Source organism: Arachis hypogaea, chromosome 4 (genome assembly GCF_003086295.3).
Source record: "Arachis hypogaea cultivar Tifrunner chromosome 4, arahy.Tifrunner.gnm2.J5K5, whole genome shotgun sequence".
Classification (NCBI taxonomy): domain Eukaryota; kingdom Viridiplantae; phylum Streptophyta; class Magnoliopsida; order Fabales; family Fabaceae; genus Arachis; species Arachis hypogaea.
In genome coordinates this window covers 2,838,989-2,862,278 of record NC_092039.1, presented here as the reverse complement: position 1 = coordinate 2,862,278, position 23,290 = coordinate 2,838,989, and the positions used below count along the sequence as shown (strand labels likewise).

Below are 23,290 nucleotides of genomic sequence, written 5' to 3'. Positions count from 1 at the left end.
CTATGACATTCCAAAATCTTTTAGAATTTTCTAGAATATTTCATGACTTTTTAGAACATTCTAGACCGTTTTGGAACTATCTAAAACATTCTCAAACACTCCAAAATACTATACAGAGTTTACCCTTGAGAGTTATTACAGAGTTTACCCTTGAGAGTTATTTACGTCGTTTTAGAGTCTAGACAAATTGACCATTCGATTCTTCAGCATGGCCATTCAAATCATATACAAATGCCTCCTCTCTCGATTAATTGTCATAAACTAGGGAGTTTGTCGTGCCCTTTCGGGTGAAATACAACTAGTTCATTATATAGACAATATTCCACCACAGGAATAGAACTTCCGAAATCAACAAATACCAGTAATTAAAATCTAGACCATAGATACATACCTATTTACATATCTGTTCGTTACATTCAAAAGAATTCACTACAAACAATCACTTATCTTTACAGCAACCTAGGATAAACAGCTGACAACATTTTTCTTTTCCCGGTCATGCAGCTGACAACTTTTAACACACTGATATATACACAAATGTGTGTCTATATTATTATTAGTGTTATTTTTGTACTTAAATTACATTCACAAGCTATCAGTGTTATTTTTGTACTTAAATTACATTCACATGCTATCAATCAAATGCTTGTACCAAGGTCCATGAACACTAACTGATATGTTGGCTGCCACAATCAAAACACCGGCAGCTTCCACTACTTTGTCAGTCAGAACACAAGCCCCAACCTTGAGGAGGGCCAGCTCTGCTAATTTTCTGCCGCATGGTCCGCTTCCGCCAAGCACAGTACCACGCAGTGCTGAATAGACAGCATTGAACACCCTCTCAAACACAGCATCCCCAGCTTGGAGGCTCTTGCCTAGCATCCTCCCAGCAACCACCTTCCTTGACTCAAGTTTTCCAGCATCTTCCTCACCTGTGCCCAAGTTGCATATGACTTCTACAAGATCTTTAACATCAGCATCCTCAACGCTGTCGACGAGGTCAACAAGTCTTTCAGCACATTTAGTTACAATGTTCTCCATATCTGTAGAGCTAGATACTGCTTTTTCACTCAGGAGAATCTGGCGACATATAAGAATGCTGCAGTTTCCAAAATAAGATATTGGTAAATATACATACATACCATTGAAAGTGAGACACATCACACAACATTATCTCCAGCATTTATTCAGTTAAGGTGTAACTAAATTACCTTGTAGATATCACAATAATCTTCTGAATTTGAGCCTGAACGGATCTCAGCCTCGACAAGTTAAGAGATAAGGTCTCCGGTAGATCATCTTGTTTCAAACCAGATATTCCGCTAACTAATTTTAGCAAACCAAGCTTCACAACTAGATCAACTGGTTCTCCTTGGCATTCAGGCAGCTGGTTACCTGATAAAATCAAATTAAATTATATACAAGCGGCAACCAAAAATAGGCATCAGTGAAATTAGAGGTAGAGAAGATTTCTCAACATTGTACCTGTAGCATTAACATCAGGAGAGGATGCCGTTTGACTACCAGTTGTTTTAAGCATAACATTTCCCCCAGTTCTGAGTGTAGTGGGAGGAAGACATTCTTGGGAAGAATTATCACCCAACGCTGAACAGAAACCTACATGTTCATCCCACTCCCGATCTTTGCAATTCCAGACAGATGAAAGCCATCTAACTGTTGATGGCAAAGAGGTATTGGCTACAGATGGAGATCCATATTTGTTACTGAAGGCATTTCTAAGGTAGTCCAGACCAGCAGGCCCCTTAATCAAAGGCTCCATCAGTTTTATACGTGCTTTGCTTATCTCTTTCTTAAGAATCTGTCATAAAAACATTTAATATGTCACAATATAAAACAAATATTTACAAGCTAGAAAAGCATCCATGCTGGTGCAGTTTCTTCTTTTGTTTGAGCTCAAGCTGCTCAAATGTGTCTCTATAACTACTCCTCACACTAGTAACAATAAATTCATTGAAGGAAATAAGTAGAGGAAAGATAGGCAAACACACCTGAATCTGTTCAAGGACAAATCGCAAACCCTTGATCAAGGCTATAACACAATTGTTTGCCTCATCCCTTGATTGACATATTTCTCTCAACTCAGAAAATAATTTCTGGTGTGTAGCCTTCATTATCTCCTCATTGGCTGGAGACGAGAGCTTTCGTAAGTTGGACAGCGAAAACTCGAGGATTTGTCCAAGGTAATCAATATCCAGGTTACCTGATGTAAGCACCTTGAGATACACAAGAAGATATATCAGAAAATGAGAACTAAATTAAATGTTAGATATGTCAATGCCACATTTAATAGTATCACATGCTGCTGCAACCTGAGAAAGAATTTCTAAATCAATTGCTGCAAAAATATCTTCCTTCCAGCTTTGTGGAGCAATGTCACAAATCTCATCCCTAACCTCTCCCACAAGCTGCATAATCCGATCATAATTGGGCTCTTCCTGCTTAACAGACTCCATGATACCATCCCAAAAGGCCTTCTCCATTGTCTCTTTTATTTTCCCCTACATTAATTAAAAAATGTTTGAATTTTAATCGATAATCAGAATTTTATGCATGTCATCAGTTGAAAGCAATTTTGATAAATTATATTTTGAAAAAAAATAAAAAGATGGATTTTAGATTAGAGAATTTAATTTTGAAGACTTTAACTAAAGCACCAACCAAAATGACCCAACAATGCAACATGACAAAAAGATGCACTGACCTCAATGTTATTCTGAATGTGATCAGAGACGTCAAAGCCATCAGCAAAGCTACGGTGACACTCATGAAGAAATTCATTTACAATAATTTCATTCTCTGTTATTGACATTGCAGATGACAGAGAGTCCATCTGACTGACTGAATTGGTTCTAGGTGCTGAGAAGCTTGCCCCTCCAAGGGATGTGTCACTCTCCTTGAAAAGAGAGCGAACTACTCGGCTATGCCTGTTATTTCCCATATCTGAAGTATTTCTTTCACTTGAGCTAGCGACAGTAGAAAGAGGTGTTGGGCTTTGAGATGTTGGTGGAGTTAGTCCGGACCTCACTTGTCTTCCGTTGGCTTTCACTCTGAAGTATCTAGATCGTGTTTGAGACAATGCAGATTCCATACGTTCAACCCCAGCATCTCCACTCAGATGCTGCACCTTTTCTCTCAACAGCTTTTGATCTTCAGTGACCTGCAGTAAAAAAGCTATAAGATTAGGTAATGCTTACTTTATTGCAATAAATAAGAAAACAATCAAAGGAAGAAAACCGGATATTGAAAGATCATCCAAATGACTAATGAGCAAGCAAAATGTGTGTAAAATTTATTCAACAAAATAAGCAAACTCCGTACACATCTGACAATATTTCACTGCCGCATCCAGTATCCAGAGTCATTAATGCTCCTTGTTAATATTACCAGAAGTTCACCAAAATCACCATTCAGCAAACATTCAAAAAAAAAAAAACTCGCAAGTAGAACAAGATGGAGAATTACCTGATGCCGAACAGCTTTCATATCATGGCTAAGTTGCACACCATCACCATCTGACGTTAACTTACAAGTTTGAATCATAGAAGCCTCAAGCTGGCATGCAGCTCTTACCAAATCCTCCTCAAGTGATTGAGCATCCCTAACCTTCCAGACGACAAAACAATTCAAGTACGAGCACCATGCTTTATCAAAAGAAGCAAGCTGAGATCGGAAGGTGCAGCGCTTTACAACTGCTGTGTCAGTCTCTTCATCAGAACTCTGTATTGGTCCATCTAGTATAATCTTAACCAGCAGCTCAAACTTCCGAATGAACTCTTGTGCAGACTTGGCCAATGCAATCTCACGTTCTCCCATTCCACTGAAGACAGCATCTGGATGACCCAATATCATATAAGCACAAAGAACAATTCTCACTGGATACCTTGATAACCTACTTAAACTCTTGTTCGACTCCTTGACTGAATCTATTTTCTTTGCCTCCCTGTTTCTCACAGAACTCCTGGGTGTAGGCCTTTTCTTAGGGGTAGCAACACGCTTGAGAAGGTGATCAATGTTATCCAAGCTCAAAAAACGATTCACAGGAGAAACCATTGTGGACACTCTGAGGCGGCTTTCAATCCGATCAAGTAAAGTTTTGACAGTTTGAAGCGTAGAAGATGATTCAATCAGAAGAGCAAGCTGTTCAAAAGGCATTGACTTGACAGATTTCTCATTGATCCCCAATGAGTCATAAGCTGTTGCCAGGGCAAAGGTTGTTCTCTTCTGTCTTAGGAACCTCCTCCAGCACCTTAAAGAAGAAGCAAATAAATGACATACGTTAGGTGAAGTCCCACATACTGTCAGGCTTAAAAAATCCAATATTCATTGTACTTCAGCTTTAAGAAGGGTGTAAATTCAATCCAACAGATAAACAGAACTTCAAGTACATGATTCCTATGAAAACACATATTAGCTTTGAGCACAGACCTCCTCTAAAGTGACTACAACCAAGTAAAGAAGTGGAAACAGAAATATTGAATGAGGATAACCTTGCTAGTTTTTTGGAAAGATATTCTGCTTGTTGTGGCATTCTACCCCAGTTCTCTCGTCCGTAACCCCTTCCCCTATGCCTGAGAAATTCAGCTCTTTGTTTTCTTGCCTGATCAGTATAAATTCAGAAGCTTAGTCTTAGTCATAAAACAAGCACTGATAAAGACAAGAAGAAGTGAGAGTTTTGAGATGGAGAATGAAAGAGATAGAAAAACAACAGCTTCAAAAGTCATCATGGTACCCTTTGTAATCGATTTTCCAATTCATCCTTCTTTTTCCTTCTCTCAATCTCACGCTGGTGGGATACAGACTTCGCCACATGTCTAACCTGAGAGACTCGAGCATGTGCTTTTTTCTTCTCAGCTTCCAACAATCCAAGTCGTTTTGTTTCAGCAGCAGCTCGTTTTTGGTGAATTGCTGCACGCACACACTCCTTATATTTGTTCTCTCTAGCCATCCTTCTCATCAATGACTGAGAAGATCTTTCTCTAAGAGACGCCCTTCTCTGTCTGTGAGCCTTGAGGATACGCATCCTATTAGCCTCTGCCTGCTGAACACGTGATTCAACTTTTGTCCCAAGTTTAGCGCGTTCACTCTCATAGCGGATTTTAACTCCAGTTTTTGCTGCTTGGCGTAATTCATCTAGCCTTGCTAGGCGCATTTGGGCCTTTGTCAAAATGCTCAACCTGTCAAGGAAAGCAGTAAATTATGTTAATTAAGTCAAATAATATTATTGGAAAAAAAAAATTCTTCTGCATTAAAACCAATTTTAGAACTCATATAAATTCACTTATCAACAGCCAATGAGTTATAACTCAAATGACATAGTCTCCCCATACTCATCTAAGAGGTTGCGGGTTCGAGTCTCCTATCTTTGGTAAAAAAAAAAATTCACTTATCAACAGAACAAAAAGTCTAAGAATCTTATATTAAATGTGACCATGTCATTTTAAATATCTAACTATTCATGAGTAGAATAGTACAAGGCAAAACTTTGAGAACTATATTATATTACATTGAAGATGTATGTGAAAAAGTGCCTCATCTCTAACTCAAAAAACTAGCATTGACCGAGTTCTTGAGGAGTAAACTTCTCTGGAAAAATGATATATAGCTTGAAAAACAATTTGAGTAATTAGTTATTATACAAAATAATTGGCAAGGACAACACTGGCCTCCAACTAGGATAGCAAAAATAACCGTTCTTACAATACTTAAAATCACAGCGCTACAACTAATTGAACTTAAAGTTTAGAATAGACTCAAAATAATTGAACATAAGTAACCCACCTCTTCTGTTCAGCAGCCTGCAGCTTTGCTTCCAGTCGTTGACCAAGATCTTCATCCTGAGATGAACACCGTGAGGGGCTTCTTGGCTTTGCACGTGCCTTGCTTGAGAGCTTCTCATAGTATTTCTGCAGTCAAGAAAATTTAAATAAATAGAGAGACCCAGGAAAAATATAAAAAGGGAGAGGGGGGATTTTAAAAATTGAAAAACATATAAAGAGAAGAATCAGTCAGTAACTATTTAAACGATGAAATGGGGAAACCATATATGCTACATACTAAAGCATATTCCAACCAATTCAAAAAGCGATCAGTTAAATGCTTGCAATTCGTATAACTAACCAACACGAAAGTTATCACAGAAAGTCAGAGCCATGTGCAAAGGTACCACCAAGGAGTGCGAATCAAAATTCGAACAGAATAAAAAACACCCTCCTGCTCTCTTACCTACCATATAAAAGTCTTGTAAACAAAGCAAGGACGTGGAAGAAACCAGCCAAAATCATGACGTAATTAATCAAAATAATTTCTTGAAACCGATGCCAAAAAAAAAAAAAAAACTGGGATTATGTAACGCCAGAAGAAAAACAATTTGCCAATAGATATTATCAGATAGTAATCTCAGTAAAAGTTCCATGTTTCTTCCAGAAACCGGCTTTAAAAAAAGAAAGAGAGAAAAAATTACACGTGGTGATATTTACGGCAAGAAAATAGAAACGCCTAAACAGGGAAAAGAAAAAATCACTTCGATTTTAAGTCCCTAAACTTTCTCACCAACTAACAAAATACTGTTTAAGAAATGGAATCATAAAGACGTAAAGACACCTGTCTACGGAGATCAGCGTCGCGAAGCTTGGCTTCGATTTCCTCCACCGTGCTCGGAGACTTGCACTCCGTGTCTAGGAGCCTTCGTCTCAGCCTCTTCGGCAACCTCGTCGGCGACGAGAAAGAATCTTCATCACCGGTCGGAAATTCCATCGCAATTCCTCCGCCGCCGACGACTCTCCCCTCCGGCAACTCCACTCCGGCAGCCATCTCTGGGAAACACGACGTCGCAGAAACCGATCAAACCCTTAGTACGACGGCGATGAAGGCAAGGCAACGACGTCGTACTGTACGAAACGCACCACACAGAAGATAGGAACGGTGAATTCAATTAAAGATCACAACGAAGAACCGATTCAATTATATATATCCACGTAAAAATTCAGAGGAAATAACAGTAACAACGGAAAATTCAAAACGATTCAAACGGAAACGTTGCGCCGAGTGGACTCAGCTTCGAGGAGCTTCGTTTTTTTGGTTTGGGAGTTTTTAGAGAGAGAAAGTTGAGAAATAAAGAGAGTTCCTTTTTCATAAATGAAAATGTGAATGCCGTGTTTGGGTTTATAATGCGAATGGGTTTACGTGACGTGTTTTGTATTTAACTCTTAATCAGCAGGATTATAAGGGTATTAGCCACGTCAGCATGGCCCCTCAACGGCACTCTCCCTTGTGCTTTTTTCGGACTTAAATGCCCCTCGTTCCTATCCTTTTTGACTATATTGCCCCTATCTTATCGGCCCCCTTCTCGATTTGACAATTGACATATTTCCCCTTTGTTGCAAAACAGTAACACCATACACCAGACTCCAACACCTGTCCATTTTTTCAACTATTTTTCGCTCTTCTCCAATCGACACCTTCCTTATTATTATTATAAAAATTACAATTCTATCCTAAATATAGATTGGTTATTACAAATCTTTTTTTTTCTACTGTTGCAAGTTTTTTTTTTTTTCTGGCACAAATATAAGAGACAGCAATTCCCAATGTCGACGAAAATTCTTATTTGATGGAAGATTTTTGGAGGAGTCATTTGTCCACTAGGTTGTAGGAAGTGAATGATTTTCAAAACCATCATTTAGTGGAAAAAAGTGAAAATATTAGCTTCTAATTAGATGATTAGAGTAAACAATAGATTGAGAAGTCATTATGTCTAATAAAAAAAAAAGAGACAGCAATATTTTTTCTGAAATTCTAATGTACCTCTTTTTATCTATTGTGCTTAGCGCATGTTAAAATATCAGTAATCCCAAAACGATAGGATTAACCACTGATAGTTTGTTCTAATTGGTTGATTGGACTACCCAACATGTTTTAGTCGATTGAAAAATTTAGTACGTTAGTTTAAGCGATGATCTAATTTTGGCGCTACTTTGCAAAATTTAAAACCAGTATAACAACTTGTCCTGACATAGTCTTTATATATTGAAAACTAGTATCTCACCATCCATATAGATTAGATTACTTCCTGTCCTCCGTATGGCTCTAACAAATACTTTTACTCAAAAGGTTGATCGTGTTGCAGACATTAATGCAACAAAACTAGCTTAGAATTTGGTTGTTAGAGTTGTTCATTTATACGAAATTCCTAGTTCATGGAATCTCACAGATGTATGCAGCTTAGAGTTGGTGCTCCAGGATGAAATGGTGTGTATCCAACTATTCATTTTAAAATTGATCATATTAATTTGTGAAGTTTATGCATGTTAATTGTGTGTGTTTGTATGTGTGCCTATTTGGGATGATTATATACATTGCTCCATTCCAAAGACAAATGTGGTGGTCTTTAAGACAGTTGTTCGTGAGTTTAAAATTTACTCAATGAAAAATTTCATTGTTCGGCCAAATTCAAAAGGTGTAAGGACAATTACACACAAATTCAAGCTGAGTTTTTACATGAAAACTTCTGTTAGTGCTCTCTCTAGTGAGACCTTTCAACTGAATCCTTTCCGATTCGTCTCTTTACGGAAATTAAAGCATCCTCCTAGGTAATATATTGATCAAATGATTTATAATTTGGCGGTTTATTTGGTTTCGTTATTTTGTTTGTGGATAACTGATGCTGTCTTTGTTGGTTTTTATCTCCACTGTGGTATAGATTGCATTGGTCACGTTGTTGGAAAGGAGGATGTTAGACCAATGGTTACAAAATCAAGTCAAGAAAGTAAATGCATGACACTATATTGGGAGGATCTTTAGTAAGTTATTTGGCTGGTTTCATTGGTGTGTCATTAAGTAGTTGTTTCTGTTGTGGCTATTCTTATTGTTGTATGCTTTACAATATAGTAGGAAAAACAAGATTAAGTCCACTATATTTGGTGAAACGATTGGCAAGTTAACTCTGTTTGTCAATAAGGATGATGGTGAGCTACTGATTTTGATCGCTCAACTCTTCAAGCCAAATCAGTACTTCAATCAGATTGCTGTTCAGAATAATCTTTATGCCTCAAGAGTATTTCTGAACTCTGATTTCCCTGATGTTGTTGCATTCAAGAATCGATATGTAAACACTGAACGTTAAGTTACTTTTGGGAGAAAGATTGTATATCTGTTTAGGCACAACTGTATATTAGTGACAATTTTTTTTTTATCGGATTACTTTGAGTTAGCCTATTAAAGAAGGTGACGTTGGCTCGCAACGAATTAATCATACGGAGATCCAACCTCAGTATTCAGTTAGTGATGAACTTTCGGGAGTTTTCTTTCCAATCAATACAATTGAAGAAGTTTTGAACATGACTTATCTAAGTTCATTTCCCACATTTTTATATTAACACTGATTTCGTTGCATTGCCTTTAAATGTCATTAAGATGAGAGTCCATGTTGTTGCAGGAAGGCTCCACTTGGGTTTTAGCTAGTATAGTGTCTGTTGATGTTGGCACCGCCTCGTGTAAGAGTTGTCCTAAAAAAGTTGTGGAGAATTGTCGAAAAGTGGGATTTAATGCTCCGTTTAGGTAACAGTTCTTTGTTATGAATTTTATTCCACCTCTTAACAGTAAACTTCTTTATATGACCATGTTTTCTACGTATAATGCTAAAATGTCAAATTTGTCACTGTTGATTTTGGAACACCTTGGTGATTATAAATAACACATCACTTCCTAGAGTAAATGAAGTTTCACTTATTATGGTGATCTCATGCCAAAAAGTTCAGTTGGATTTTACTAAATGTGAAGCAATGTAGTGTAATTAGAAATGGTGTGTAATTTGTTGTCATGTTATTATTTTGTTACAAGTTGTATTCTATTTTTAAGGAAAACACTAAATTGATAAAACTCAGAGTATACGATATACCATATAAATATAGCCTAAAAGTTGTGGAGAATAAGGGTCGATATTTTTGTGATCATTGTCAAAAAGTGGGATTTAATGCTCCGTTGAGGTAACAGTTTCTTTGTGATGAATTTTCTATAACTTTTTAACAGCAAACTTCTTTATGTGACCATATTTTCTACGTTCAATGCTAAAATCTCAATTTTCTCAATGTTGATTTGTTACACCTTGCTGATTATAAATAACACATAAGTTCTTAGAGCAGATGAAGTTTCACTCATTAGGGTGATCCTATAGCAAAAAGTTCAGTTGGGTTTTACTAAATGTGAAGCAATGAGGTGTAATTAAAAAGGGTGTATAATTTGTGGTAATGTTATTATTTTGTTACAGAATTCTATTCTATTTTTAAGAAAGAACACTAAATGGCCAAAACTCTAGGTATATCATATAAATAAAACCTGTGTGTTTATAGTTTTATCTAAATTTCACACACAACTATAAACATGAGTCAATCTACTTAACTAATTCTATTTTAAGGGAAAAAAAACTAAATGGATAAAACTCAGGGTATACTACATGAGTAAGGGTATTTGACTTAGATTACTATTCAGCGCTTTGTATTCTTACTGATAATAGAACTTGAATAAGTTTGCCTCTAATTGAATTATTTTATCTATTTCAAATAAGTCATGTGGCCAACTAAGGTATACACATATTCTTTTAAAGTGTGATTTTTGGCTGTTGGAATGGAGTAAATGCTCTAAATGTAACCTTTATTAACGCGTTTAATTTCAAGATTTATTTACACTATAAGTTTCGTATCCATACTTATCTCTCCCTTGAACACTTTTAATTCAGTTTGGTTTGTTTTTCCTCAGGTATCGACTTAATGTTATAGTCATAGATGAGACTGGATGTATTAATATAATGCTTTGGAATCAAGAGGCTGACATAAAGGATCTAATGGTAAAATATTATGTATTTTACGGAGCGTATTTGGTTATTTATCAATATTAGGACTATCGATGTGTTAACCAACAAATGAAGCCTTTTTTCATGTGCAGAAAGATGCTAATGAGAATGCCTGCCCAAAAGCTTTTGAACCTATAATTAATAGGAAGTTCCTTTTTAGATTGTCTATTTCACACAAAAATCTAACTTTTGTTGACCAAGCTTATAATGCTATTAAGATTAGTGATGATGAGGTATTCATTGGTCTCTATTCATCCCACAGTTCTTCCATATATATTGGAGTTCGTATTTAAATTATGACTCATTATTAAACTGTTTATTGCAGTTTCCATATTCTTAAAGGTGTATTCGTAACTAAATTTGGAATTCATGTGGTGCAGGGTATTGAATAAGGCCTTTCAAACGTAGTGCCTACAATTGGAAATAATGACCTTGACTCAGATGGGAATGGAGTTGCTATTGCTTTTCTGTCAAAGGTCAGGATTCCATTAGATATTCTTTGTCACTCATGTTGCATTGTAGAACCTAATAATTGATATTGCAAATTCTGTTGCACTCATGCAGGATTCTGGCACTGAGAACATCTTTGAGAGTGGCTTAGATACTCCTGGTAAATGTGTTATAGCAGATTCCGCTCCAAGCATGGGTGTTAGTGGACTTACCAATCCGGAAGACCAGGGATCCAATAACAAGACTTTCAGACGTGGTTCTACCAAGAGGAAAATTGAGCGATTCACTAAATTTGGGATATATAATGTGATTGTACACATTTGTTGGTTACAGTTTAGTTGCTATGGGTACTTACCCTTATCAAACTTGGTGTTATCAACTTATGTATGTTGCCGTAATGATCTTGGGTGTCCATAAACGATGTAATATAAATGTTTTAATGTTTTGTAGTTTATTTTTACTCTAGTTTTTCTTTTTTTAATCGAGTTTCATAAGGCAGTAAACAAAATGTAACTTCATGCTCTAATTAAAATATGAATTGGACTCATTTGTTTATATAATTTTTTGTGTCTTTTATTCTAAAATATTAACTCTCTGAATATTATTTTGGGTTTAGTGAATGTCTACTTTGCTGATCAGAACTAACCCTTCACCTCTTATACTGGATGTCGCTTCACCATTTTTTTTTTGTTATTCCATGTAGGGTTGGCAATCTATACCCTATCCACAGGTACCCAACTCAGACCAACCCATTCGGATAGGGTTGTCTACCCGATCCGCTGCGGGTAGGGTAGGATGCGGTGCGAGTTTGCCTATGGATAGGATAGGGTACGGGTTCAGGGTATACCCTACCCTATCCTACCATACCCGCACCCCTAATATATTATATAATATATATGTAAAAGTTATATATGTAGTAAAGAAAGTGAGCGTTGAATCCACAATCTTCCTTTTATAAAAATTTGAAATAACCACTAAACTAGTTGATTATCATATTATTTGTAATTTTATGTTAGATTTCTTTAAGATTTTATTGTTAGTTTTTTATTTTCTATTTTATTAATATGTATGAATTTTGGAATGGTTGAATTTTATATTTGCTTAATTTTTTTTATTTTTCTGCAGATAGGGTAGGGTAGGGTAGGGTCTAGAACTTTAGGGTGCGAGTAGGGTTAGGATTGAGAAATTCTCAACTTGTGGGTAGGATAAGGTAGAATTTTAAAAAAGTTTTCAACTTGAGGGTAGGGTTAGGATAGAATCCAAACCCTACCCTATCCTACCTTACTCTACCCATTACCAGTTCTAATCTCATGCTAATACTATTTTATTTGCTTATGCCTTTTGTAAACTGTTCTGCACATTAAAAAACCAGCAATTTGGAGTGAAGTTGACGTAAAAAGGAAAATTAAAATAGAAATATTATGAATCTTGATGGGATGGTTTTGCGGTTTGATAAGAAAAAAAAAATTGAAACTATTTACATAACAAATTATACATAGATTAAATACAAAAAAAATATTATGTAATTTTTATTCAATTGGATTAATAAGTGTCCAGTACCATTGTTACGATGCTTTATTTTAAATGTTTAATAATTTTTATCAATTTTTTTTAATTAACTTTTGTATACTAAATCTCAAAAATTGAAAAAACAAATCATTTTGTTTGACTTCTAAATTTAATATTTTTTAGTCAAACTTTTTAGAAATATAACAAATAATACATGAAAACAAAAATAACTCTAGTAATTCACTTTTTAAAGTTCAATTTATTTTATACTCAATTCTTTATGTTTATTATTAACAAAATATACAAAATCAACTTATTTTTTAAAGTACAAACTATTTGAATTACCATTATTATGAAGCTTGATTTTAACTATTTAATATTTTTTGGTAATGTATGGAGTTAAATTCTGTATACCAAATCTCAGAAACATATAAAAAATATAAAAAAATTTACTTTTTAACTTAATATTATTTAGAGTAAAACCCTTCTCCGGTCCCTAACCATTTATGAAAAAGATCTGACACCCCCTGACCATTAGAAAATAATAACACAGTCCTTATCCATTCTCTCTGTGGGACCGAAATGCTCTTATAGCGCCCCCTGACCATTAGGCTCTTTCGGTTACTTTTTACCAAAAAATCGTCAAGAGGGTCCTTTCGGTCACACGGAGAGAATGGATATCGCATTGTTATTTTCTAATGGTCAGGGGGCGCCAGGTCCTTTCCATAAATGGTTAGAGACTGGGGAGAGGTTTTACTCTATTATTTAATCAACTTTTTTATAAACATTATCAATAATACATGAAAAAAAAATATTTATTCACTTTTGAAAGAAAAAAATATTTTGTGCTCAATTATTTATGGTTGCTAAAAGAAAATATACAAAATAAGCTATTTTTTTAAAATACAAAATATAAAGTGCAACTTTAGATAATAAAATAAGGTGTATAAAAATATTAACGAATCTTGGACTAATTGGTCGATTATTTGATAAGAAAAAAGAATTTCGAATACATTTCAACTCAATCTGTATAGACTCTTAAGACATAATACCCAAGACTCTTAAGACATAATATATTATTAAGCTATATAAAAATGTGGTGAATATTCGAGTAATTGCTCTTCTATTTGATAAGAAAAAGGGATTTTGAAAACATATACATAAACCCTTATATAAAAGAATAAGGAATTCTAAAAACTCTTATATATACCGTGATTTTTATCCATTTAGTATTTTTTCTTAAAAATAGAATAGAATTCTGTAATAAAATAATATCATCACTACAAATTATATACCTTTTCTAATTACATTATATTGGTAATTAGAAAAAGTAAGATTTGTAGTAAATTTTCTTTGATGGAGTTGATAGCTGCCAACTACCATTATGTCTACTCTTTAGGTTGATATCAGTGCACTATATGAAAATCAGCAGCAAATTTCTGTTTCACAATTTATGCAGTTTTTCAACATAAGCAAACTCCACTCTTCATTTTCTAAAGAGTGTTCAAATTAAAGTAGATAATGCATTATACCATAGTGAATGGAAAATCAATAGATATGCTGAGACATAAATGGTGGTTTATTAATTATAATAGATACTTTATGTACAATATATTTTTAGGTTGCCATTGTTTATGACATTCAAAATAAAATATATGACATACTTATAGATCACACGTCAAAACATGTAAAATACTATTTCTCATATAGTGCAAAATATATGTTATCACAGAGTAGCAGATAATAATCTAATACAGTTTACAGTTTAAAATCTTTCAATCAACAACTCTATATAGTAGTTCTGCAGGGAATTCAGCTTCAGTATAATGTTGCCTCTTACCTTTAGTTTATACACTTGACAGCACTCTGTCCATTCAATCCCAAACTTTTATTCTGAGCTTTTCCCTTCACTTCTTAGTAGGTGAAAAAAAAATACATTATTGCCTATACGAAAAGGTAATCAATCTGCCAAACTGAACCATGTCCAAATGGTTTAAGGTATGCAGCAAATTACAATTAATAGGTAGGTACTGCAGCGAATAAATCATAGTTAGTGTTTAAGGAGAATTTATCGATGTTATCAGCGAGAACTACATAACCAATATTTCACAACTTTACTAAAAATGAAATGAATTCTTTAAGATCAACTTGCTAATCTACTTGCACTCAAGTCTGAGTGTGTCAGAGCCTTTTTATAGTAAGCATATGGAGTGTATCTGCATTTGGATACTTAAAAATATTAGTCACCATAGTAAAATATGTATATGACCAAATCCTTCAAGCTGTCAATTCAGATTGCGGTAAAGTTTTCTTTTTATATGAGTACGGAGGTACAGGAAAGACTTTCGTTTGGAATACTGTCTCAGCTGCTCTTAGATCAAAGGGTCAAATTGTCTTAATAGTTGCTTCAAGTGGAATAGCTTCACTCTTGCTACTTGGAGGAAGAACAGCTCATTCCAGGTTTACAATCCCCCTAACTTCTGATGAATATTCCACCTGTAATATAAAATAAGGAAGCCCACTAGCTGAGTTAATTTTGGGAACCAAAGTTATTAGTTGGGATGAAGCATCAATGATGAATAAATTTTTCTTTGAAGCACTAGATCAAACTATGAGAGACTTAATTCAACACGCTAACCATTCAAGTTTACGGTTGCCATTTGGGGAAAAACAGTCGTTTTTGGTGGTGATTTTAGGCAAATCCTCCCAATGATAACAAGACAATATATTGTTAATGCATCAAATAATTCCTCTTATCTATGACATGAATGTAAGTTATTAACTTTAACTCAGAATATGAGATTAAGGTCTTCAATAGAAGATGAAAGCATCAGAGAACGAAAAGAATTTGCACAATGGATCCTTGATTTAGGAGATAGAAAGCTTGCTCATTCAGAAGATGGATACAATGTGGTCTCTATACCACCTGAACTCTTAATTACAAATTTTGATGATCCAATTCATGCAATCGTTGAAGCTATATATATTAACTACCTAAAGGATCCCACAGAGTTCAGGAATTTGCATGGCCATGCTATTTTGGCTCCAACAATCAACGTTGTTGAACAGGTTAATGATTATATGCTAGCTTTAAATGAAAATGAAAAAAAAAAATTATCTCAACTCCGATTCACATTCTTTTAAAGAAGGAGCAGCAGACAGTCTGGCATCAATGCACACTCCAGAATTTTTGGCAAACATTAAATCTCTCGGACTTCCAGCTTTAGGCAAGGCAGTCCTATAATATTTATTAGAAATTTTGTCATTCAGCAGGCCTTTGTTATTATACTAGATTAGTTATCACAAGGCTTGACAACAAAGTTATTGAACCAGAAGTCTTATCAGAATCTAATATTGCTGAAAAGGCTTTCATACCTAGGATGACATTAACTCCTTCGGGTACAAAACTGCCATTAAGTTTTAACGAAGGCATTTCTCTTTGATGCTCTCATATGCCATGACTATAAATAAAAGTCAAGGACAATCATTGGATTATGTTGGGTTACTCCTTAAACAGCCAGTATTCACACATGGCCAACGATATGTTGCGGTCTCAAGAGTTAATAACAAATATGGACTGAAGATTGTTATTTCTCATGACAATTCAAATGATTACACTGAAACCAAGAATGTCGTTTATCATAAATTTTTCAGAAATATTTGATTTTGGCATATTGTGTCACACACAATAAGTAAGAATTATATTCTCAACGGAAATGTTTGGTAACCAAAGAAAATCAGCCAAAAACAGCCATAACTTGCCTTATTTAGTATTCATTAATTGTTGCGACAATTAATGAATGCTAAATAAGGTAAGTTCTGGCTGTTTTTTTTTTGCTACCTAGCATTACCCTATTCTCAATTCCTTTGAATTCTTTCTTTAACCATTTCTTCCTTATTTATGTCTCAATATTTTCTTTCTAATATTTTACCAAGTTTTACCCTTATCATTGTATCTATATGTTGCACACATTATTAATTTTCAAACTCAATTGGTATTTATGTAAACAGCACAGCTATCAAATTTAGAATGGAAAATGTGCACTTTTGCTTCAACAATCAATCCTTCTTTTCTTGCCATGTATTTATATTAATTAACCATGTTTAGTTAATGCATGATCCAGAATTATTATCTACATCACTGTCATCATATTTCTAAGCTCAATAAATATACATGACAAACATATCTTTATCCAATTTATATGTTTCTCTCTCATATATCTTTGTTATTAATTGCTCAAACTTAATCACCCACCTGCGCAGCCTCTTGCTAGTTCTTCTATAAATAGAATGTGCGAAATAATAGAAAAGAGTAGGATCTTTACTCTCAAAAAACACTTACAAATCTAATCCATCTCGTGGAAAAAAAAAAACGATTTACAAGTTTACTGGCTGACTGAGTACGTTCCATTGTCGAATTTATTTTTTTGTCATTTATGTTTCCTTCATCCTCTATCCTAAGCCATTTGTACTTTGTTTATCCAATCTTGTACCTTAAATCTTTGAAATTTTGTGAAGATTAAGGCATGACTTGAAATTCTATAAATAGTAGAACATTTTCAGATATCAAAACAACGTTTATGCATTTGTTTGTACATGAAATATGGGATGATTAATCATTTGATATATTTCTTTTCAACATGTTTGTATGGATTAACTTTATGATTGCTATTGTTATTCTTTGTATTTTTTTTTCTCTTTGATTCACTTCTTTGATTGATAGCCATAAGAGGAGTAATTCTGATCTAAGATATTAGAACCTGAACACAAAATTACACAAAGAATAACCGTCCAAGGAAAACATAAAAATTGGTAAAAACTGTTAACAACTTCTGCATAAGATTTAGTGGAACAATTATAAACATGTATGGAAATAGTAATGATTTAGAATCTTGCCAGAATAGACAGAATGCTGGAGAAAATCAGCATGGAACTAACACACAGAATTCAGGAACTGGTTATCATATCATTATCATATCATAGCTGTGAAGTTGGCGAACACTTCTATCTCAGTTTTCTAAGAAAAAAATCCATGCCAACTCAAGAAAGATTTTGCATAATTCACCAACCTTCTGTGCAGTAGAAATCGCCCTTCATTCATGGCATATGCTGTATCATGGCACAACAGAGGTTGGAGTTCTTATCCCGAATCAATCTAATCAAGTTTCTGAATCTAGATCTCACCATATTCTTGAAGTATTGAACTTTGAATCCTTATTGGATACCAGACGAAATTTGGCTCTTGAACGTCCAAAATTGTTCTTGTGTTGAAAAACAAACCAGAGAAGATCAAGCCAACCTGTAATAAGTTTGAGACAAAAAATTTCCAATCCTCGAAGAATTACTCAGATTGCTTGCATATGAGATGCTAATGCTGACACTTGCTCATGGGTTATGACTCCTGAGAATCATATTGACCTTTCCAACCAAAAGAAGAGTAAAGATTTATTTGCTACCATCAAGTCAAATCATAAATAAACGAAATGGGGCATTCTTTTAATCATACCAAATGATATTTACAATATAGGCAGAGAAATTTGGGGGGATAACCCAGTTCCTACTTCCTAGACAAAGAAACAATAAACAGAAGCTACATCTTCAAAACTAGTTTACTAAATAAAATTGTAATCGTACAGAAGAAATCAGAGAATTTACAATTCAAAAGTAACCAAGGAAATACTTTCTGCCAAAAACATGGAAACCTCTTCTTTGTAAGCTACTTACAGATATCTTTCTCGTATGACCATGCTGAAGAGCCTAAACCTAATTAATGTCATTTTTTATTACCCTTGCACTGCCAATACCTGCAAGTGATCTAAAAATACTTGCAAGCTCAAGTCATCTGTAAAGACAATGTCCGAACCATCTGTGTATGTTGAATTTTGAGTTACGGATGGATTCAACTTGGCAAGAAGAAACCTTGCCTGACTGCTATGCTGGTCACATCTTATAAACTTTGGCACTGGCACCCGTTCCATCACCAATTGCTGTGCATCCAATTCTGGGGCTTCCAACAGCTTTCTGAAGTTCTCATGATTCGGATCCCTATCATAACCAAGCTTTCTCCACTGAGTAATCTTGGACCCATAATGAATCACCACATGGAAGTAGGAATCAAAGAGCAAGATAACATCTGGATAAATGGAACGAATGTCTAGAAGTACTGGCACAGGAGGCCCATCAAATGAATATTGGAAAAGCGTAGGTTGAATCATTATAAGAGAGCCCACTACTCCTTCGCGATTTAGCATTAGTCGGAAAAAAGCAGTTTCATCAGGTGTAGTGTTACAGACATCAATAAATTGAGATCGCCTTAAGTGGAACATAAACTGGGGATAAAGGGAAAAGTTGGACGAAAGCCGGAATGTGGAAGGATCTTCTGGCACATAATCCCCAAACTTTGAAGCAAAACGGATAAGTGTGTCATCCAGCCATCTAATCACATCACGGGCATAGCATGTCTCTGCCCGGAGAATAGCAAGTCTTGCCATAACCGAAGCTGCGGCTTCTTGATCAAACCCTGCAGCAATATCGGTAGAATAATTCCCAACCCATCGTCTTGCAGCTGTGGTCACCCTCTTCCGGATTCCCAAGTTCCCTTGTCTGTATCGTGTGATAAACTGAATTAAAAATGCAGAACCAGGCTGGATTTTCTGTTCGTTGCTTACTTGGAAGAAAAAAGCAATACAAGTCTTGTCGGTCAGAGTATTTAACTTCCACATACAGGTACCCCCTTCTCCAACCTCACTCTCACTTACTAAACTATTCTTTTTTCGAAGAGACACACAAGGACCAAGTGCTCCACAGATTTTCACATCTTTCGTTGTCACTACTTCAATGGTAGCATCGAAGTTCATCTTCAAATAGCCACCATCATCACGTTCAAATAGATGCCTCAAACATTTCCTGAATTGATCTGATTCGAAAGACTCGGCCAGAATCATAAACCCACCTGAGCGCTCAACAGGTTTTCGAAGCTCAGCCGCTCCAACTTGGTCAAGAGAACAAGCAAACAGATCAAGAACAACAGATGCATCACAGAGCCTCTTGGAAACTCGTTTGTAGAAACTACAAGACTTCTCATGGTGTCTTGCATGCCCATTCATGATGTGCTGGTGGGTTCTCATGGCTTGGGCGAGATCTGAGTCCACAACCACACCTGGTCCTAGAGTAGCAGGTCCAGATGTGAAGACCATGATCCTCGACCCAGTATTTATTAGGCAAGACTCTAAAACTCCAAGTGCAGCTGATATTGCAGCACCCGTGGACCTTAGAGGACGCCTTCCTGAAGTGTACTTCCACATACAATGGATCTCTTCAATTGCCGCGGTGATGCTGAACTCGCATTCTGAAATTGGCAACAAATATCCCTGCTTTGGGACAACAGGTGTTTGTCCATGATGCAGCTGGTGGTGGGCGTGACTAATATTGAGGAACTGTCTGGTCTGTGAACAAAGAAAAAAAAAAACCAAATATTTTTAGGGACAGTGCAGATTAGATTGTTCTGCAACGAAAAAAGTAGAAACTTAATCTAGCTGATGATTATGACATTTCACAGTAAATGATAATAAAGCAGCATAGCATGTAAGTCCTTGAAAAAGTAGAACTTAAAACAAGATTGAATGAACTCCTACCAACTAAATCTGTGATTCTCTTCTACTTCTTTACAACTGTCACAACCAAATTGCGAAAACTAATTCAAACCAATCACTAGTCAGCAACTATCTCAATCACTAACTTAAGCTAGCCCTCACACTTTAAGCCCCTTCAGAGTGCTAGTCAGATTAATTTGAATAACCAGATACAATGCCAAATACTAAAAAATGAATTAGAATTAACTATCTATTGTACCTGATTAGACGAAACTTCACGATCGCCATGGAATAGGATAACCTTTGAACACTCAGAATAGCCAAGATCATGAACATAAACCATGGAGTCAAAGGTAACTAATCCAACAAGGGTGTTCTCCGGCAACTGTTCCATGACCAGCAGCAGCTCCTTCTTAAGCGCACGCAACTCGTCCTCCGCAGAGGAGAGATCCACAACAAACACCAAAGCAGGCCCAGGCCCAAGCCCAGGCCCACGCGGATCAGCAGCAGCAGCGGCGACACTAACCAGCGAAGACGAAGAAGAGAAAGACGAAGACAGCACGCGAGGAGGAAGAGAAGAAGAAGAAGAAGGAGGAGTGATAGGCGCACGTGAGAGGAGGGAGTTAGAACTAGAAGGCACGTGAGCGGGGGCGTATTCGACGGAGCTATAGGTAGGGAAGAGCTTGGCGGGGAGATTGGTATCGGCGATGTCGGAGTAGGAGCGAGGGAAGGGGTTACGTTGGGAGCAGAAAGGGCAGTGCCAGATGCGAGACTGGTAGTCGAGACGAGCGTAGGGATTCAAAACGGCGTCGCATCGAGAGCAGTTGAGAGGGTCGCAGGGTACGATGGGAAGCTCGGGGGGTTGCATGAGAGGGGTGCACATGATGGAGAGGGGGATTATGAGAGACGAAGCTTCGGATTTCGAGGTTGGCCATGAGTTCCATGACCACCTCAAGCCTTCCACTGCCTCCAGTTCCAAGAAATCCATTTCGATGGGGATCGCCCGCCGCCCTCGACGACTTTCCTAATTGCTAATTGACCGATCCACCGTAGCCAACGGCAACGCAGTTACTTGTTAGTTGTTACTTCCTTAATACCTTGAAGATTCCTCTTTCCTTATCGATCTCCACACTAAAAATCATTTCCGGTATATAAATAAATTTTTATAATGGTCCCTACCATTCACCCAATTACTTATAAGTATTTGTTCTCGAAGTTCTAATTTTTTTTATAATAGTCCTTTATATTTAGTTTTAGACCCTATAGTAGGTTCTCAGTGTATTTTTGGTGCTAAACTGCTAACTGACAAAGTGTTGATGTAACTATTTTTATTTCGCTAAAAGTTTTCAATAGTTAGATGATGTGATAATATTATAATTGGACCCAATTTAATTTTTATTTTATTAGAATAAATAACTAAAATAAATTATTTTATTCTTAAATTTATTTAAATACAACTTTTATAAAATTGTATATGTAAATATAATTTTTTATTATTTTATGTAAATCGTAAGAGAGGTTCTATGTAATCACCCATTTTTCAGTATGTCTAGATCATATTGGAAACTGAGAGCTATCAACTTGTCTTCTTAATTATTATTTATTATTTATTATATGAGTCTGATTCGTTGTTAAAACGTTGTTAATTTGCGGGGTAATTTCTTTTTGAAAACATTTAGATTAATAAACAAAATCTTTCATAATCAATTCACAAAGAATAGCAGATAAAATAGTTATAAACAACCACACTTATATACACATATACATTTTAAGCAGTTAACAACATTCAGTTATCCAGCCTTTATTAAAGTGAAGAACCTCTATTAGAACACCCCTAAACACATACGGCATCTCAGGCCCTGACCTGTTTAAAAAGTCCCTAAACTGGCGTCCAGGCTAGCCTAAACTCTATACTCACCTAATCCCTCTAAACTACTAAAGTGAGGGAAAGTGTTATCTAGGTCTTTAAGACTCAAGTCCGGTGAAACGACATCAAAAGGTGGAAGATCATCTACCACTCTTCTGCACGATCATACATTGTCATATGACGTCTCACTGGTACTCCATCAAGTAGTCATATAACAAGAGTCTCGTACACATGATTTAGGTTAAAGTTCACATACAAACGGGATACAGACGTAAGCTGGCCTCACAGCATATATATATTAACAGAGAACGAGATTCACCCTAGATTCAGAAGACTACCTAGAGCGGAATTCTCTTTGCGGAATGGTCATCAGTGAACTACGAAAAGGTACTCATGCTTCCATCTGAAGGGGAAAGGGAGAGAGAATGGATAAGAATTGGGGAGTTCTTAGTAAGGCTGGGGTTATTAGTTAAGTTCATTAATTCTATGTTATTTAGCAGACAAATAGCAGAAAATAGAAAAGTAGTAAACAGAAGATACATATAATTAGAGAAGTTAAGAAATCAGGAAGCAAAGCACAAACAAAAGAATACAAGAAAATAAAACACAGACACAGAGAATATAGTACAAACAAAGAAAGCATACATTCATACAACAACCATAACAGAGGAAATGCACAACCAAGTATGATGCATGTTTGTCCTATGCAGGCCATGAGCTCACGTGTCGGTTTACACCCTGCAACCCGACATTATTTAGAAACTAGTCCTAAATATGGCTTCATCTCTGTAGGTGAACTTTGGCCTATAGAAATGGCGCCCCTATAAGTGAACTTCGGCTTACAGGAATAGTCTAAACACAACATAACAACTTTCTGTAGGTGAACTTCGGCCTACAGAAATGGCACCTCTGTAAGTGAACTTCGGCTTACAGAAATGGCGTCCCTGTAAGTGAATTTCGGCTTACAGAAATCACAACTCTCTGTAGGTGAACTTCGACCTACAG

At 35.8% G+C, this 23,290-nt stretch overlaps 2 protein-coding genes across 3 annotated transcripts; both read right to left on the bottom strand.

Moving 5' to 3' along the window:
• Positions 1 to 356: 356 nt before the first annotated feature.
• Positions 357 to 7,417, bottom strand: LOC112795723 (uncharacterized). Of its 2 annotated transcripts, none has more exons than XM_025837855.3 (11): positions 6,622 to 7,417; positions 5,800 to 5,924; positions 4,751 to 5,195; positions 4,509 to 4,618; positions 3,484 to 4,267; positions 2,723 to 3,178; positions 2,331 to 2,519; positions 2,010 to 2,234; positions 1,486 to 1,819; positions 1,212 to 1,395; positions 357 to 1,099 (listed from the first exon to the last, which is right to left on the bottom strand). In XM_025837855.3, exons 1-11 carry the CDS (start codon positions 6,829 to 6,831, stop codon positions 625 to 627), a joined length of 3,537 nt encoding a protein of 1,178 aa, XP_025693640.1. In that variant the 5' UTR covers positions 6,832 to 7,417; the 3' UTR covers positions 357 to 624. The 2 variants fall into 2 exon arrangements, with proteins under 2 accessions (XP_025693640.1, XP_025693641.1); XM_025837856.3 differs by having other exon boundaries at positions 4,838 to 5,195; positions 6,622 to 7,191.
• A 10,880-nt stretch (positions 7,418 to 18,297) lies between these two features.
• On the bottom strand, positions 18,298 to 21,630 carry LOC112795722 (protein transport protein SEC23 G). The gene is made up of 2 exons (XM_025837854.3): positions 20,678 to 21,630; positions 18,298 to 20,271 (listed from the first exon to the last, which is right to left on the bottom strand). The coding sequence occupies exons 1-2, from the start codon at positions 21,404 to 21,406 to the stop codon at positions 18,610 to 18,612; spliced, it is 2,391 nt and encodes a 796-aa protein (XP_025693639.1). The 5' UTR covers positions 21,407 to 21,630; the 3' UTR covers positions 18,298 to 18,609.
• Positions 21,631 to 23,290: the final 1,660 nt, after the last annotated feature.